The sequence below is a fragment of the Saccoglossus kowalevskii genome, chromosome 22 (assembly GCF_978046115.1).
Source record: "Saccoglossus kowalevskii chromosome 22, keSacKowa6.1, whole genome shotgun sequence".
Taxonomy (NCBI): domain Eukaryota; kingdom Metazoa; phylum Hemichordata; class Enteropneusta; family Harrimaniidae; genus Saccoglossus; species Saccoglossus kowalevskii.
This window is the reverse complement of record NC_140662.1, coordinates 13,651,054-13,670,153: the sequence shown is the minus strand read 5'-3', so window position 1 is coordinate 13,670,153 and position 19,100 is coordinate 13,651,054. Positions and strand designations below refer to the sequence as shown.

Below are 19,100 nucleotides of genomic sequence, written 5' to 3'. Positions count from 1 at the left end.
AGGCAATGTGTTAACTGGAAGTATAGCAACTGCCATTTGCATGCATGGTAACCTAGCAACTAGAAGACCTGAAACTTGATCGCATTGCGTAGAAAATCAATTCTTCGGCTTGAAAAATATGTTCTGTAATGTAAAACAGTCAAATTTTGTCAGTATAGCACCACATCCCAAAAGAACCAGGATGTTTGACCTGTGACCCTTAGGGTTTATGCAGCTGAACCAATCACTTTATTTCTTCACAGCTCAAGAGTTCCGAAGAAGAATTCATCCATAATACTGACTGGATAGAAGAGTTAAAAACTGAGGCTATGCACATTATGGACAAAAAGAAACGAGCCATTAGTGTTAGGGAGGCGCTAAACCATGCCATCCAGGATTTGAAGCTTGGCAAGGAGACAACTGGGGTTGATATAAGCCTACTGAGTGGAGAAAGTGCTACCGATGGTGAGTAGCTAAAAATGCAAAGAACGTATAATTATTTAACATTTCATGCATGTAGCAAATGTATATATTTTTGAAAAGAAATGTTAACATTTTCATAATTAACGCTAAATTCAAACAATTATTTCAGTATATTAAAGTGGAAGGGTCGTCACCTGCGCACGCGCGGGAATTGAGTCTCAAGCGACGATAACAACACACGCTAAAAACGCAAATGCTCATGGGTAGATGCTTGTTTGTAAACAACGACACGCTATGGCCATCTGACGCATGCGCAGGTAACGACTCACTCGCTTTAAATATCATTTGCATATTATGCGGTATAAATTAGACATCAGACAGGATGAGTTATTTTGATATTTTACAATATTTAATTTGACCCTACCAGGTTTTCACTAAAAATTTCATTTATTATATCTTGAATCATAAAATAATGACTTATTTCGACCATAACGATAGACACACCTCCATTATTTCATAGGTGCATAATCCAGATAGTAAATGAAACAGAATTTTGAGGTTCTCTATAGTGTACTAAAAACACACCCATTTCAAAATTAAACAAAGCAAAGGACTTTGACCTGACTTTATCCAGCCTTCAACACGAGGGAAGACCTTGCAACTCTAAAGAAAGTTAACCTAATTGTTATATAATTGTTTTAGTTGAACACTAGAAGTTTATATTGAGTGGATACCATTGTATATGGAATCAAAGCTAATTGACCACATCCATCAGTCAAAGTACGCTATTGATCTCCCTTTGTGCAGTCCCAGAAAGTGACATTAACATGTGTGAAATAGGTATACCTCTCACCTAGATAACTTTACATTTTTTCGCTAGTTCTCAAAAGGGGCAGTTGGCCGACTATGTGGCAGTCCCTGTCTGAGAGGATAACAATGGTGAGTATATTTGTTTTATTTTTCAGCACAGTGAGAGCTTTTGAGCTGTGTTCAGTATCGTTCATTTCAGTACTAGACTACGGCCTGTAGTACTGGTATATAATATACAGGTAAATCATACAATATAAAATTGGTCAGAAACATGAAGGTTGAAGGCATTGCTCAGAGCAATTAACATACATATTTGAAAAGTAATGACATTTTAGTGAAAAAATCTGAATAACAAAAACGTCAATTGCCTTGTAAATTAAGTATTTTTAGCTTGGAAATACTTATTCTTGAAGTTTGTTTTTCTAACACTGGCCCACAATATACAGAATGTGGAAATAGCATCGATGTCTCATTTGCCAGCTATCAGCTATTACTTTTACTGGTACATCTTCAGGTCAAAATTTAAATAAACTCCATCATTTTTGGGGTCTTAGAATACCAATACCTCCAGTTTTCAACAACTTTAAGTATACAGTAATTAACACAGCTACATTCTTCTTTGATTTCAAAAAGAGTATTTTATTATATTTTCAAAATTTATTATTTTCATTTGTAGTTAGTGAACTCAAAGAGCCACCCTATTGGAAGGATGCACCATGATTTCTGTAATCATGTTAATAAATACTGTAGAAATGCAATGGAAGAAGATCTCATCTCAAATAATTCCTCACTAGATATCTCCACAGTATTACAGGTTAGTTTACTGTATTACCTTTTACCATGTGACAATAAATATTGTAATGAGGCTTGGAAGCTGATTTAGTAAAGCTTTATGATGAAACAGGTGTTTCAGCAATGTTCTGGTTTACCCGGCAAGTTTACATTTGTAGATTCACAATCATTTCATGCCATCCCTCATTTATCAAGTTTGACTTATTTTCATCAGTCAGTCAATCAGAATTCTTTATTGATTACAGTCATTGCCATGAAATCATTTTTGTCAAAAATTATGACGATTCAATTATTGACAAATTTGATTTTTGGAGTTCTTTTGTCAAAATTTTGGTGGAAAATTTGTGTACAGTTGAATTTTTTTTCTTTTTTTTAAAAATTGTTGATCATTTTTTTTTCAAATATGAACAATGAAAGAGATTAAAGTGTTCATGGGGTTGGGTAATTTGGTTCATTTGGAATTTTGAAAAAAAAAGGGAGGTGTTGGCAAAAACACAAATTGACAGTCATTTCTTTTTGTGACAGTTACAGCAGTCTAACAACTGGAGCACATCATCAAACCATACAGAGAATGTAAATGGAAGGAAAACGACCCTGACAGATGACGATTTTGTAGAATTAGACTTTCCTCTCATGAACCCATATAAGGACAAAGTGAACCAAATCACGGCAGAAATCAAGAAACACTTTACTAAGGTAGATATAACAGTGGATGTGAGTTCATCCTGTATGTATGTGATAGACCTTGTAATGAAGTTATCACTCAATATCACATGTTTATAAGCGCAGGTTGATGTGAGTGAAGTCATGAGCAGAAAGTGTAGTGATGAGATGCCTAAGTTGCAGTCAATCTTACAAAACAGAAAGACAGTGGAATAATTTGTGTTTCACCATTGATTTTTTGCATATTACAACTACATGTATTGCTAAAAAGGGAGAGAAATAGCAAGAAATGAACACTTCCTTGAAGTTCAGCGAGACTTAAAAATATTCTCACAAATATATCTATTGATAAACATTCATTCACACTGTTTAATGATAATTCAAATTGTTATCACTTCTTGAATATTTTTCACAAATTTGTTTCATTTAATAGTGAGAATCAAAATTTTCATCAATGTATTTGTGTGTATTCAAAGTCTTGCCAATAAATTGCTAAAAAATTGGATTCTCACTATTGAATTGTGGGAGTATAACAATTCTCACTGATATTAAAATAGAACATAGAGCGTAACTGCAAGAAAATGTCACCTGTTCCCGCTAGTTACAAATAGTTTCCATTATGCAAACAAAGTTAAAAATGTTTTCATCTGTTTTCTCCCATATACAAGAAATATAGATACCGGTACTACATGTTTTGTAATGGACAGAAAGTGACTCAAATAAAAAAAAACTATTATGAGATTTTCCCAGGGTGCTACATGATTGTGGACAATTATTGCTGTGTTGTTGTGTTAGCATGAACAATGATTTTAATGCATGTAATTATTTGCTTACAGGTTATAGGACTATTACAGCAGGCTGAAGACAACCAAGATCCAATGTTTTTTCGAAAGTTGTGGCGGTGCTATGAGCAATGTTTTTATGAACGAACTATGCAAAACTTAGCACATCTATATGAGGTTTGTACAGAGCTCATGTTTGGATTATTCATGCAATTTAATGATAGTTTAGAATTCAAAACATCTTTCTCAGATTTCAAAACATCCATCTTAGAATTCAAGACTTCTTTCTCAGTATTCAAAAATCTTTCTCAGAATTCAAGGCTTCGTGCTCAAATTCAAAACATCCTTTCATGATTTAAAACATCTTTCTCAGAATTCAAAATATTCTCAGAGTTCAAAACTTCTTTTGCAGAATTCAAAATATTCTCAGAATTCAAAACACCTTTCTGAGCATTCAAGGAATCTTTTTCACAATTAAAAATTACTTGGAAAAAATTGGCATTGTTTAAAAAAATATGAATGATAATGAGAAAATTTGATAATTTGATTTTTGTCTGAAATTTAATATATATATATATTATTAATATATTATGAATTCAAATTAAGTTTATTTAATAGTTGAATTATTTTTTTATGTTTTCAGAGAGCCTACATAAATGAGCAAAATCAGCTGCAGCACAACTTACCAACAATAACTATGAAAAAATTGGAGATACAAGAAGACTGGATTCTGGATTTGTTGTGTCATCCCTTGGTGCTTGAAGATCCTGGATTTATAGATGGCTCACTGGGATCAAGTAACCCTACTGAACAGGTGCAGAGAATGCAGACACCAACCAATCATGTGGATACACTCACTGAGCATGTGCAAGTTTCAACCAATATAAATGAAAACAGTGAGCATGTGCAGTTTGCATTAGCATGTTTTGACAATATTAGTGGTACTTCGTCAGATAGTGCTTCGTCTTCGCACCAGTTAAGATCGCGAACTGCCGTACCTGTGTCAGATTCTAGTCTGCCGGCCACGATAGTTCAAAGAAAGGAGGACACCTTGGATAGACAGAAGAACGGTCAAAAACAATTATCTTTGGTGTTGTCAGAACCACAAACTGATTCAGTGTGTTTCAATAAAAAGATGCTAGAAACTGTAACTGTTAAAAATACTGTCGATAGTGGGAATGAACATTGTACAGATTGGGGCACTGCTGAAGTGTTTCACGACACAAAAGATAGTGAGAGTAAAACTGACGAAGAGATTTCTCAGTGTGACACAAGTTCTTTGTATTCTCATGAATCGGATGTTAGTTGCCATGACGACGACGACGAAGATGATGATGATGATGATGATGATGATGAAAGCATGACATCGGAGCACTGTTGCGCCATGCCCATTCCCCAGACTTCTGGGCATGAGCACTGGAAGTACATGAGCTGTGGCAGCATAGAAGAAAAAGCTATGCAGGTGATGCCAGCGAACGAACTTCGCCGGCAAAATGTGACTTTTCTTGAAAATGTCAGGTCATGTGTTGACTGCATCACAGGTATTTTGCACCATTCCTCATTAATGAGAAAACTACAGAGTCTCACAAAATGCCTTCAGCAGATGAACTCGCTGGTGACGGAGCTGCTTTCTCAACAATCTGCGGGTAAATATGTTTGATTGATGTAGATATGAACTAAAGGATTAGTAGTTTTAATTTCTCATACTGTGAAATACTTTATTTTGGCTGGAATTAATTTTCGCTGAAAAAACTTTTTGGGTGTTTTGTGTGGATTTTATTTTCACTGATTTTTGAAGATTTGAATGTAAAATATAGGAAGAACAGTATATTCGCTGGATTTTATTTTCACTGAATCATTCTTACAGCGAAAATAGCGAAAATTAATTCCAAGCGAAAATAAAGTAACAGTAAATAAATAAAAAAATAAAATTATTGTAAAAGAAAAAAATACAGATAAAAAAAACAATATGCAAAAGAAATAAGACTCCATGAAAATATCAAATATGATATCTAATAATCAGGAATTTATTTTCACATTACAGGTCGTTGTGAAATAAAAGCTTTAACAGGAGACGACATGCCAACAATGTTACTGGTACTTCTCATTCACTGCGACCCAAAAGACGTTACATTACTTCTGCCACAGATCCATATGATGTATGACTTGATGGCACCATTCCTGGAGAGTGGATGCCACGGCTGTTCTCTTACACAGTTCTATGTATGTTACGATTTTCTACTTGCTAAGATGGAGACACAGACGCAGACTTTTCAAGACTCAGGCCACATCATGTATGCGACATCCATATAAGAGAACATAATAATGTAATGTTAATAATGTTTATATGCCATAATTGAAACTCAATTGAAAAGATCCATGATTTTGTGAATACTATAAAGCACTTTTTTATAATTTAATTTGTAAAGACAAATTTTTTTTGTACTTCTATCCTCGTCGTAGAATCCCTGAAAATTTAACTAATTTCACTGACTGATTCATAAAATTCCCCAAAATTTGTCTCATAAAATTAAAGTTTAATTCTATAGTGCCATCATTTCTACCAACAAAGTTGATCTTGCACATTTTAATTTTTTCGCCACCAGTTACCCCTTTTCATTACAAATTCACAAAATAGTGTATAGCCTACATTTTCTTTCAGAAGATTGATTCAAAAATAGCCAATTTTTTGGGGTGAAAACTGGAAATTTACTCGAATTCAGTCTGTTGGCTCCAAAATTAGGATTCATTTCCAAAAATATTGAAGAATTCTAAAAAAAAGTGCTGAAAAATTTGGGCAAAATATGCTGGTGAAAACGTTAATAGGTGATTTTCCATCCACTGCAAGATGTTTTGTAATACGTGAAAATCACAGACCAAATATGTGGCACACAACTTGAATGATTTGGTTTTTTTTTTATGGTTCAATGTCAAAATTCTGATTCTTCAGAAGCAAAAATGATGTTGAGATACCCTTACTTCATCGAAATTGATCATCATCAAATGTGTGTATAGCATATTACTAAACCTTAGTGTGGAAATATCTCTAAAATACTTTGTTTTTATAAGTTTCATTAATTCTAATCTATTGTCACTCTCGTTTGTTGAATCCCATGCAACTTTGACCTTTGTTTGTTTATGTTCAATTTTATAACACAAAATCATCAAGTGATCAGAAAATTATCTATTATATTTTTTCGTGAATTTTAGACCAAATGGGCATAATTTTCCATTGGATACAAAATCTGGTTCAAAATTTTTGACAAAAGTTGAAAAAAAATAAAGCATTATTATGCTGACTCCCACAGCACTGACAGTTTCCATGAAATACATCCAGCTGCTCAATTCAAACAGTGTTGTATACTGTCAAATTTGATGTTAACTATATATTATTCAATATTACGAATTAAATTATTGTATGTATGATTGTATGTTATTTCCACTCAACCTTTTGAACACAATCATTTTCCTATGCCTAAATATTGGTGCAATATTTCTTTAAATTATTTGTCAATTTTGGACAAAAATGGGTATATTTTCCAACAGTTCTGATCAAAATTTCTCCAAATTTTTACTAGTTTATTTTGTATAAGATGACAAAATTTGACCTTGGCATTCATAAAGTTATTGAACCTTTTCTGGTTGTAAATTTTCACTTTGAGGAAAAAATTTTAAACTTAAAACCCATTGTTATATGTGGATGATGTTGTTATAGAGAAAAATGTTTTTAAGGTATATACACTGTTTTTTCTAATTTTTCTAAAGCCTCACTCCACTAGTGCCTAGGTACAATGCTAGTAATATCTCATGTTTCATGTCTCATTACTATATCAGATTAATGCAAACTGATGTGTTCATGTAAAATTGTGTCACAGTTTACATAATAGACACAAGGTTCTTTCTAAAACATATTTGAATCTATACAATGTTCCAGCCACTATACATCACTCCACTAGTGCCTAGATACAATGCTAGTAATATCTCATTACCATACCAAACTTGACAGTGCATATTTGTAGTTATGAAGTATTTGTATCAAATATCCACCTCAGTGTTCTTTGCAGCTGTTAAAATACTTACAAGAGGCATGTTTATGTCCATACAATATTACTCACTGCAATCTGCCTCAAATATAAGAAAGTTTAATTAAACAGTCAATATTTATTAATATAGTGCTGTGTATAGTTATAAGTGTGGGTATTGTAATATGCGTCATTGTAGCTAGCATGTTATTTTCACTAATTTTAGCCAATCTGTAATTTCGTAAATCCAAGATGACTAATTTAAATTAAATTAAAATGTATTGTCACAATAAGATTGCTGGCAATTTTAGCTAAATTAAGATTCTGTTAATTCATACATTATGTCAAATTCACTAAAATGTCATGCAGCTATTTTAAAGCGCGGTGGTCGTTGCGCAGTGTTCGAATTTCATGTAAATAAACAATGTACTTTACACGCGTTGTGTACGTCGCTATGAGTCCCATATCGAACAGGACACGGCACGACGACTGCCGCCCTTTAATGTGTTCTACTGTTTTGTCAATGCCATAGGATGTTTCCTTGTATAAGATATTAGGTCAACATATTCAGGGTAAAAGAAAAAAAAATTCAATCCTCAAATGTCATTTGTATCAGTTTAAAGATATTCAGTGAGGAAGTTATTACATGAATTACCAAGATATTCACTCAGACAACTTTGCTACGACTTTGTTGATGTAGTCATATATTTGTACATCCATTGTACCTTTTGATATCCACAGTAACCTTGTATTTTTGTGCATTGCTTAAATTTCAGGACAGACAATATTTGGGAGTTTGGGAAATTCAAATCATTTCATAGCAGGGAAAATTTGTTCTGAGGTGTTAAAGACAAGCAGCTTCTTTTATGGAATTGAGTCACTGTCAACACCATGTAATAATTAGTGAAGAAAATGTAGATTTTTAAAAAATGTCAAATAACTGTTAAATCATACGATTTCACCAATAAACAAAAGCTGACCTCTATAACTGCCAGGCTATATTTTTCCAGCGATTATTTTCAATTAATGCTTTGTAAGATAATTTTATGTAAATATTTGTATTGTGTTTTCATGAAAAGTATTCAAAATAAATATGAGTGGCTTCATAATTTGGAAGCTAATAAATTGTAATAAATCATGTTTTTGTTGTGAAGTGTGATGTTACAGTCTTATTGTACTGGAATTGGAATAAATATCAGCTTTTTTTTCTAAATGAAATATGTCTATGTAGAGCTCATCATATTGGTGACTGTAAAGTGTCCATTTTGTAGCTAGGTAGTTAAGCTAGTCTTGAAAACCACTTGCGAAATATTTTTGATATTTGGTTTGTACTTTTGATGATGAATATAATCCTATTTTTTATGTGTGTATACTTGTTAAAAATTCTACAAATTACTTGATATATTTATTTATTTTTGATGAGTTTCTTTACTTAGCGCAAAAAGGGTTTAAAAAGGTTTTTGAGACCACCACCTAGACGTAACTGCTATGGACAAGGAATCCACCCACATATGGGGATTCGCCCCCCCCCCCCCAAATCAAGCTGAAACCATTTGTGCAGGATATATTATTTTAGAGGGTCTAGATTTCAAAATTTTTAAAGAGAGTAGTTTATGAAGACCCCCCCCCACGCAAAATTGTTGGTGTCATCACCTCTGATCTTGCATATAATGTACTTGACTCAAGTACAAGATCTGCACCATTAACATTCGACTTCCCTGAAAACGTTCCAATAACTCCATCAATTTCCCCCCAACAGTTAAGTGACCGCAAATGACATTCGTGCGGAGAATTGATAACTTTCTCAGTATACAATGTTGCATTATAAAAACAACTCAGCCATCATTTAGTCCAAAATCAAGTGGCACCAGAGGAAGGGAGTCACGAAATGTAGTGAAACGTTTTTCATAACATTAGATCATTAGATAGCGGCAATGAGAAAGTCCCTCGCTATAATGCAATATTCATAGGAATTTGCTACGGAGTTTGCTAACATTTCATACGAATCTTTTTTGCTACCGCTTTAACCTATCATTACTTTCATCCTCTGTTATTATTTTGGGATTTTAGCAATGCATGTGATAAGATTCTAAACTCGATTAGACTAATTCTGAGGTCAGCATTTGTAATAAATTCTACACATATGGTTCATGGATACATGTTGAATTTAAGATTAAACCTGTTTCTGATTAAAAGAGAGACAGCATTTGTATTTGTTTCTTTCAAGTCACTTGACCTGCTGTACTGTATATTTGATAGGCATCCAGGGACCAATGCATTATATTATTTAGGAAAGTCACGCGTGTATAAAGCGACCACCAATGGTGCTATAAAGAAATTGTCCTTTTTATATATCTATATAGAGGTTAATGAAGTAAATTACGAATAACAACAATTCTCATTTTAAACAGATGTTTGAAAATGTTTGTTCATCTTGAATAAATTAATTGAGAGATGGACTAGAATCAAACTTTAAAAAAAGAAAGTGATTAATTTATAGACTACTGAAGAGGCCATACCAATCAATTTATAAACGTAAACTCTTATGGATTACTAATAGTATCAATAAAACATGCAAAAACGAAAGAAAATAGCTTATGGGACTATCGAGGGCGCCTTTCACGTTGATTGTGAAAACGTAATCATCGATAGATTAGAACTAATGAAACTTATAAAAACAAAGTAATTAGCTTATATGACTATTGAGGGAGGTCTACACATTGAGGAATGTACACTGCATTACAAAGGTTTTAGTTTTCAAGACTATTGCGAGGATACTAAGTAGCGATTGAGAAACGAAAGCTACAATAGATTAGAACTAATGAAACTTATAAAAACAAAGTAATTTATAAGCCTCGGCCTAAAAAAAGGGGCGGTACAAATATATTTATGTTTTATGTACTAGTGAATCGGTATTTTTTTAACTATCGCCACATGCCTTTGTAGGCTTTCCCCATAACCAAAACTATGATCTTATTTTAATCAGATTGCGGTTTCCATAGGCTACAGTAAAAACACATTTCCTCGATAAAATCCACTAAAAATATTGTAAATGTTTTTATACGTCTAGACATCATGTGAGAGACACTATATCTTTTTTCACCATAGGTTGCCGAGTAAAACTTTGAGATATTGAGATGAATTTGTTCTACAGGAAACCATGGTAACTAAAATGCCCTAAAACATTTTCACTTAGTTTTCCACATCGATTTTCTCCGAACCGAGAACGGTGACCTCTATAATTTTATTTCATTTTCGTCATTCTCGTAACACGAAATATCAAATATGTAAAAATTACAGAAAATGGCAATACTTTTACGTCTGTGTAGTTTTCTACCGTAAAATAGTCATATAATGGTGTATAATTAGTTTGGTAAAAAGTACGATCTTACCGAAATGGGAGCAGCAGACTTTTCCAATGAAAAAAAAAACACGTTTAAATATAAATATTTATGTATAAATATTTTCACAGGGGTGCTGAAGACAGCTGGAGAAAGTCATTTTGGGTGTAAGCGTAATCAACCGATATGGTTTGACACCACATGTAAAATGCTCAAAGAGGGAAAATATTAATTGTTACGGAGATTTCGGCGTACAAACCACCCTGACCATTTGAGAGTCTATCAGAGTGCGTGCAACACATATAAATACACTTGCCGTGAAAGAAAGCAATCTTACATTGATAGACAGAAAGCAAACATAATGTCTTTTACAAAGAGAAGTAAACAGTTTATAGGTAATAAAAATAGCACCATTTTATCTAATATTCAACCAAATCAATGGGTTGATTATTTCAGTAATCTCTATTCTAGCTCGACAATAAATGATGTGTTTATTTATAACACTGAATTGTTATGGCAGCGAGAAGGGAATTTTTTTTTTAGATTTTTCAAAAATTGATAAAACGGTTACTTCAGACCTCGATAATCATACCAGTTTTTCAAAAGATCAAAATTTCTGAAAGACGCTGCTCAAATTAGTGTTTTAAACGCTTACATAGACTTGCTTGAAGTCTGTTGCGATTCCGATGAAAAATTGCGTAAACTAGGGGTGAACGCGAAAGTCATGTGACCGCGAAATCCCAACAGACTTGCCATCAGTGTAAGTGCCCTAACATTACTGGCCAGATTCGGGCTTGTAATGATTGACATGTCTAATATGTTTCAACCAAACAGAAGACAAGCTAATTAACATATCAACTGAGACCGCGGAAACCATACACACTTTCTTAGATAAACTTAGATCCCGAAACTTGCGCTCTCGGAGAAACGATGGTTGTTTTACTCAATAATGTTGGCGTCCACAACATGATAACATCATAGGGAGCCTAGGAACTATAATCAACCGTACGCAGTCTCTATGAGCGGGGGGGGGGGGGGTATCGGCTGGTATCTAGTGTAAGAAATAGACAAGGGATGAAGGCTCTACCGGCTTGAAGAATATTGGTTGCTCTTTCAAATTTCGCCAAAGCCTTACCTATATGTTACCGATATCTGCAGAATAAATCAAGAAAACTACACAAATTGACTCCATTTATGAATACTTAACGGTTTGCCCGAACGCACGGCACAGTTGGAGGTGTGGCTTGTTCAGAATTTGTCAACAACCAATCACATGACTGGTTACGAACCAGTTGAGCGAGGCTAACCGATACGATACATTCTGAAAAAATCTTTCGTGACGTTCATGCTCGTCCGATTAAAAAATAATTAAAAAAAATACTAATTAAAAAAAAATATGGTAACTTATGCAAATTTATTCACGATGACCTCGTTACGAATTAGTATTGAAATATATTTTATGTATGCAAATGTATTCACAGTATCCATCATCATTCAAATTACCCCTTTCACGGCCATGTACGATCATTTATGCTAATTTATGAACGGATCCCTCCACGTATTACGTCTTCCCATCCAAATGTGAACAGCGCCCTTATGGTGGTACCTATAGTCTATCTTAAACTACTTTCGTGACATCCATGTTCGTTTTTATTATTAGAGGAGCTTACGCGCGTAATCATTCCATATTTGGAATTCGCATTTCCTAATATGATAGGATGAAAATAACCTGCAAAATACTTATGGTGTTACGGTGACAGATGTATAATAATATACATTATGTTTGAGCATAATAACTGCTTATGAAGTTTATTTAAACATGACCCCCGTAAAACTCATTTGTACATATGTGAGCAACCCACGAATAAATTGAAGTTCTGCTGCCTGCTTGATCATTTGGTAACCAGAACCCAGACAAGAGGGGAATGCAGGTTTTGGCGTCTTTATATATATGGAACCTCTTGCCAATAATTGTTTTTGCTATTTTTCTACAACAACTGTAAGCACATCTAAGTGCCACTTTATACGGCCATCTCCAGTTTGCTTTGATTCATTTTTACAGTGTTGAAAGAAATCTTCAAAATAATCTTCACGTTTCTCAACTGGTATGCACTTCATGTGATGTGTCATCTGCCGACAGATAGCTGAAACAAATAGAAAACAAATAATAATTCAGCATGTCTTTTTGTATATTGTGCATAATGTAGTACACATACAGTGTTTTGTAGCTTTATAACATAATAAATGACATACCAACACTTGCAAAAAACAATAATAGTCTTTTACATTATATTAATTCAATCATAATACTTGTGATGCAAGCTAGTTCAGTTCTAAGCTGTCGAATAAAGACTGTCAATGTGGTAACATCTTATGACCAGGCTTTATTGGTGAGTTTACAGAGTTGATAGACAGAGTTGATATGGGTGTTCCTTAGAAGAGCATAACACTACTTTAGGAGGCCCATGATTGTGGTTGCGAGGGTATTACCTCTGGGCGGATACAATTAGCCAGCATTCAACTTTGTCATGGCAGGGAACCTTACGTTGGGCAAAGTCCCATAGCTCTGTCATGTAGCATTGTTAAAGTTGTAAAATTGTTTTATATTACTGACTTGTGGTCCAAGGAGGTACGGGAACGAGATGAAAAGTGCTCAACTGTGACTGAACAGAATATGCGGGTTGCCACTAGTTGCAGAAAATAGCACTTAATGACATGTGCATGCTTCTAGAGACATGGCAAAGGAGGGTCAAATCCAGGGCTGAGTAGTAGGGGCACCACTCTCTGCTATACGTATTTGGTACAAGGCAATGTTAAAGAAGTGTATTTGTCATAGTGACAAGAAACGCGGAAATATAGATCCTTGAATATAATTCATATTGACAAAGTCTAAGAACATAAATGCCTCACAACAGATGACATAACAATCCACAAGTACAATACCACACAACTGAAATATACACTACAATACGTATTCAAATCATTAAGAGAATGGTAACCACGGTCTACGAAAACCAGTGTCAGGTGTTTTGAAAAGTGTAATCAGGCAAGGTGTTCAAATGCTTGAACTGGAAAAATGCTTCCCACTGTAGGGATAGGAAGCATCATTGATGTGCCTCTTAAGCAGGTCTAGTTAGTTTTGGTCATAGATATTTCCAACCAACAGATCATCCAATAATGGGAAAAGAATAACTATTGTATTTTTGGAATGCGGTCGATTGAGTGGGCAAACTCTGCAACATATCGAAAGTTTGGGATTATAGTCAAATGTGCACGTGGTTAGAACATGGAACAATCACCCACCAACCTTCACAAACAACACAAAGACACCCTCGATCTAAGGATCTGATGGGCACCCACTTCATTTGACAGTCTAGTCTGCATTATGAAACTACCTCTACGCAAGTATGTTGTATAAAATGTTCACCAACAAAACACAGCTAGACAAAACGAAAATTATATCACTATTTTGCTTCTTTGTCCTGCAACGACACTTCTACAAGATTAGTCAGTTTTTACGGGTTTACCCATAAATCGGTCAGCTTGTTTGTTTTCCAGTGATAAGCCTTTGGACTTGAACAACGTTCCTTCTGATCAACCAAGCTGTAAAGTATCCACCAACTGAGCTGAACAAGCAATCGATGAAGAAACCATGATGAACTTCGTATAATAATCAACAATCAAAGAAAGCTTAGAAAGAACTTTCGTGTGCTGAGAGTATCGGGGACACATTAAAATTAATTCAACATTTAAGATATGCTTTTCAAACAAGAAGCTTGGCACTAATTTTTGTCTGCTATTTGAGATGTATAACATGAAAAAAATGTGATTTACATTATCATATCATTTATAATACATACAGGAAATACATTTGATTTTTCTTCCATGTTTTATATTCTAATTAGTTCCAGAGCACATCTGCAATGAATTCAATTTAAATCTATTTTTTAGATATCAGAAATGGACTTATAATATATAATGAATATGTATGTTTATCAACATTAAACTAATCATGTCTGTGGATTACCTCAATGACCCAAATGAATTATTATACAAATTAGGCAATTATATACACAAATGTATGATAGTAGTTTAATTTGATAAATAATCTACAAAGTTATATACATACCTCTTGCGTGCACTTCATCGTTGGCAATTATATCCCGATCTTCTGACTCACAAAAAACAACCTTGAATCCAATATTTTTCAGTATGTTAGCAAAATCATCTTTATTAACACCTTCTATATAGAATGGATACGTATAATTCTGAAAATACAACAGAAGAAAGACAACCTTTTCACCCGATACAACTCTTTACACAAGACCTTTTTTGATGGAAGCATGAATGGCTGTTTACGTGTAGTAATAACTCATCATAATTAGAAAAATAAATAAATAGTTTTTGGTTTCACTCAACGTCTGAAATGAATATAAATTACTAAGAATGTATATATACAGTCGTGGGAATAACAAAATGTATGGCCTTATATAACTTGATAGGGAGAAAGCCACGCGACTTAAAAGCTTTTCTTAAAATAAGTTGAAAATAAAATAAAATTACAGAAAATAAAATAAATTGGAGAATTGAAGTTCTCATCACAAAACCAACAAATCTTACTGAAGTCCACCAATGATAACCACATATATAATATCAATCCAAAAGTCAAACTTATATTTTACAGACTTTCATTAGAGAATTTAAATATTGTCACAATATGAACATATCTGAGTAAGAATCATGCGCGATACATTTGTAATGAGCACTGTTCCCTTATTTTTTTATGAATCAAAAGACAAAATTTCACTGAGAAACTACTATTGCATCTGAGAACATTGAGCGAAAATAAGGCTTAGAGGGAACACTGGTAAAACCACACAACGACAACTGACAAACGGCGGGCAATCAGTAATACGAATAGCTCTGTCCGACTTTGTCGAAAATGAAGTTAACTAGGTTTGAGCTATTCTGCGCATGGAAGAGTAGATTTGATACCAATGTTTATAGTACATTTGTAATCTCAACCTGTAACAGCTGATTTATGTCAATTTCAGGACCAGGTGTTGATTGGCAAATAATCTTTACACTTATACACCAACGTGGAAACACATTGTGAATAGTATTCTGTTTCAAATTAATTAAGTTACTATAATGTGTTGTTCTTACTGAATAGAATATTAAAAATAATCTCTATTTTAAAAGTATGTTCTGCCATGTGAATAAATGTCAATATATCGTCTACGCCATTTTGAATTCACAAAGATATCAGCAATAGTTTGCGTATATTCAAAACTGACCTACAGAGGGCGTGCTACACAGGCCTGAATTAAATTACGCCGGCGTTTTATTTCTGTTAAAGCCTGCCGCGACGTGATTGTACACTATACGAACAAGGTATTAAGCGCAAGACATATTCGTGAATGCATACATTATAATGCAATTAGTTGGGCGATAAAACAAATAACAACATCGATGGTAGTTTTTTATCATAATATTCCAAGATGAACCGTGTTTAATTTTCCTTTATTTGCAGTTGCTAACCGTAGGCTAAGTAAACTGGTCACCTATTACAACATCGGTTTGAATATATGAGCGTGTCAACACAACTTGATTAACTTACACAAAAGTAGTGTTTCCATTTTGGGATATCCATACCACTAATTACTGCTTGAATCCCGTGTGATGACTTGAGTACAGCATTGATAAAAGCACGTCCACCTGGTTTCAAGCAGTCATAAATCCCTCTCAGTGTAACTGATTTCCAATTCTTGATGTACGGCAGAACATAGTAACACACCACTTTGTCAAAGGTATTATTCCAGCTTTCTTTAAAACCGTCTGCATTTCCAGCATCAGCTACAATATATTGAATCTTCGGGTCGCTGTTCATCTCTTTAGCAGTGTCAATCATTCCCTGGTTAATGTCCAGTGCTGAAAGATAATTTCACTTGGATGAGCTCTGTAAACATTAAATTAAAGCTAATCTCTTGAACCCATCTTGAAACTGCAATCTCTGTTTATTGGGAAGAGACGTTTTAACTCTATATTGAATTTTGCAAAAGAATATGGGATAGAAAAATGAACTTTAGACGGGTTTGGTGGGGGGCATCATTAGCATAGAACTATCAGGGGGAAAATCTCGTCTCGTCTCTCTATCGCGTCCCCTTGATGTGCGGGATCGGGAAAGCCAGTTAAGCTTTACAGTCAAATAAGACACACACAACGAAATACGTTTCAGCTCTCGTCTTAGTCGGTCAATCGAGCACTCTATAAGACACAGCGCCCTGGGGAAATAATCCCCAAGACTATAGCAAGGCTGACCCAAGACTCTTTTAGACTGCGTCAACACTCGCCCCAAGGCTCTCCAGGACTGCTCTCTCTCGACTCTCCGGGACTGGACTCGACTGCCCAGGACTGCGTCTATCGTGCTGTGTTCCCCAAGACCAACTCAAACTCTCTTTATTCATTTTCAAAACTCTAACCAATCACAAAGCAGTAAAAAGACTCTAAGGCGTAACCTTCAATCATAAAGCCAATCACACTAAGTACTGAATACGTCATATCTTTTGATTAATCGTTCACTACATTAATAACTATGGATACCAACTGTCAGAATCGCGACGGTTATCTTGTAATTAGTTCCAAATCACTGAGCCAAGTTCCGTCCAAAACTTCAAATAGGCCTAAACGATGACAGACATAACACAGCAATTCGCTAATAATCAGCTAATTAAGTCGGTCAACAGATACGCAAAAACAAATTCATGACAGAACCCTACGTTCAAAGCAGTTGTTTACAATTCCAGTTTCCAGTCAAGGTGTACGTTTTTTAAAAAACAATAGGGTTACATTCTTGGACTTTCCATTAATTTTACTTGGAAGATTGTTTTGAAGATTTTTTTAGAATTTTTACTGTTTTTTTCTGCAAGCTGTTTAACTGTAGGACCGTAGTGACCGGTAAGTGTATCTGATTTCTACTCATTCATCCTGATTTTTTTTTTATTATTTTTCGTTTTACAGTTAACTTGTCTACTGATGTCGCCATAAAATCCACTTTAAAAATGCCAATGTTGCCATCACATGTTGACCACAATTTAATTTATTACAAGTTTCAGCAAATGATTTACAATCAATTCAAGCAGGTTATAATATAATAATATTGTTGATTAAACAAAATTTGAAGGTAGCCATTGACTCACAGTAATGGAACCACAAAGTACCATTTATCTAACCTTTATTATAATTATTGTAAGATAGGCCTCTGTGATTTCGGTAACTAAAAACACCCTTGTAGTTCAAGTCAGAAATTTTATATATTCGAATAGAAGTCTCTTCTTTATTATATATTATTTCCAAGCTGTAAATTCAAAGCGAAGTACGAATAGTTCATACATTAATTATGTATGCAATGCCGCATCTGACAACCTTGGAAATACGTCACATAACGAATTACTACTGGCGATCACAATAAGCGTTTCGGACAGTTCAAAAATGATAGAATGTTGAGTGAGAATGTTGTCTTACCAATTACTTGCCTCAACTGTTGTTCGCCTACCAAGGCCTTTATAAAGTCGCCTGACCCACATCCTACATCTAGTAAACAGTCTGTACTGTTTATTGGCATTCTCGTCACCACTTCGTTGACGGCTTCTGTGACGTACGGTTTCCTGTATGTAGAAAAAGAGCGGAATTCCTCTGGATTCATCTTAATACCTATGCAAGTGTTTGTTTGCTCAAGTAGCAGCAGTAGAATCGAGTTATGCGTACTGATAAATGCAATGTTAACTAGAATTCCCGCTGGGAGTCACATACAGTATAGACAACGAGTTACAGGTTATCCATTTCTGTAGTCGTGGAGTGAAAGTGTTATTAATAGCCAATGTACGGGTAGTTGGACTCGATTGTTGTTCAATCATACATTGTGCATGCCTGGGTGAACGGTCAGTGCGGATTGAATCATGGGAAATCAAGCAGAAAGGATTGGCTCATGTACGCGGAGCATTATAAAAACCGACTCCGGGCAGTGTAGCACTCATCCAATATGTAAAGAAACCCTTCCACAGATACTACAGAGGATTTTAAATTCTTGCACAATTAAAAGGCCAAAAATAATTTCAAACATTTATAAAATATACTTAAAACATATCAAAACTAATGTTTTTTTAAATATATTTATTTAGAACAAATACAGAATGGAAGCATCACTGATATGTTAAAACTAACATCAATTGTTTCGTGCAAATCACGCCTACTATGTTTCAATTTGCAAAATTTTATCACATTACAAT

At 34.3% G+C, this 19,100-nt stretch overlaps 2 protein-coding genes across 2 annotated transcripts in view; one reads left to right on the top strand and one right to left on the bottom strand.

The window, feature by feature from the left end:
* The window catches only part of LOC102808052 (uncharacterized), a 36,114-nt gene extending 27,425 nt beyond the window's left edge, over positions 1-8,689 (top strand). The window contains exons 8-14 of the mRNA XM_078008835.2: positions 243-444; positions 1,283-1,341; positions 1,889-2,026; positions 2,530-2,700; positions 3,504-3,626; positions 4,093-5,095; positions 5,494-8,689. Coding sequence (XP_077864961.2) covers positions 243-444; positions 1,283-1,341; positions 1,889-2,026; positions 2,530-2,700; positions 3,504-3,626; positions 4,093-5,095; positions 5,494-5,762 — 1,965 coding nt within the window. The 3' untranslated portion in view covers positions 5,763-8,689. The remainder of the gene's footprint in view (positions 1-242; positions 445-1,282; positions 1,342-1,888; positions 2,027-2,529; positions 2,701-3,503; positions 3,627-4,092; positions 5,096-5,493) is intronic.
* A 3,900-nt stretch (positions 8,690-12,589) lies between these two features.
* On the bottom strand, positions 12,590-18,659 carry LOC100369514 (uncharacterized). The gene is made up of 4 exons (XM_002734264.4): positions 18,337-18,659; positions 16,433-16,743; positions 14,942-15,080; positions 12,590-12,956 (listed from the first exon to the last, which is right to left on the bottom strand). The coding sequence occupies exons 1-4, from the start codon at positions 18,515-18,517 to the stop codon at positions 12,793-12,795; spliced, it is 795 nt and encodes a 264-aa protein (XP_002734310.2). The 5' UTR covers positions 18,518-18,659; the 3' UTR covers positions 12,590-12,792.
* Between the last annotated feature and the right edge of the window lie 441 nt (positions 18,660-19,100).

Coding starts and splice junctions, on each gene's coding strand:
- LOC100369514 (XM_002734264.4), bottom strand. CDS start 18,517: ATGAATCCAGAGGAATTCCGCTCTTTTTCTACATACAGGAAACCGTAC. Junction 16,744..18,336: donor ACAGTTGAGGCAAGTAATTG/GTAAGACAACAT, acceptor ATTATCTTTCAG/CACTGGACATTAACCAGGGA. Junction 15,081..16,432: donor AATGGAAACACTACTTTTGT/GTAAGTTAATCA, acceptor TTGTATTTTCAG/AATTATACGTATCCATTCTA.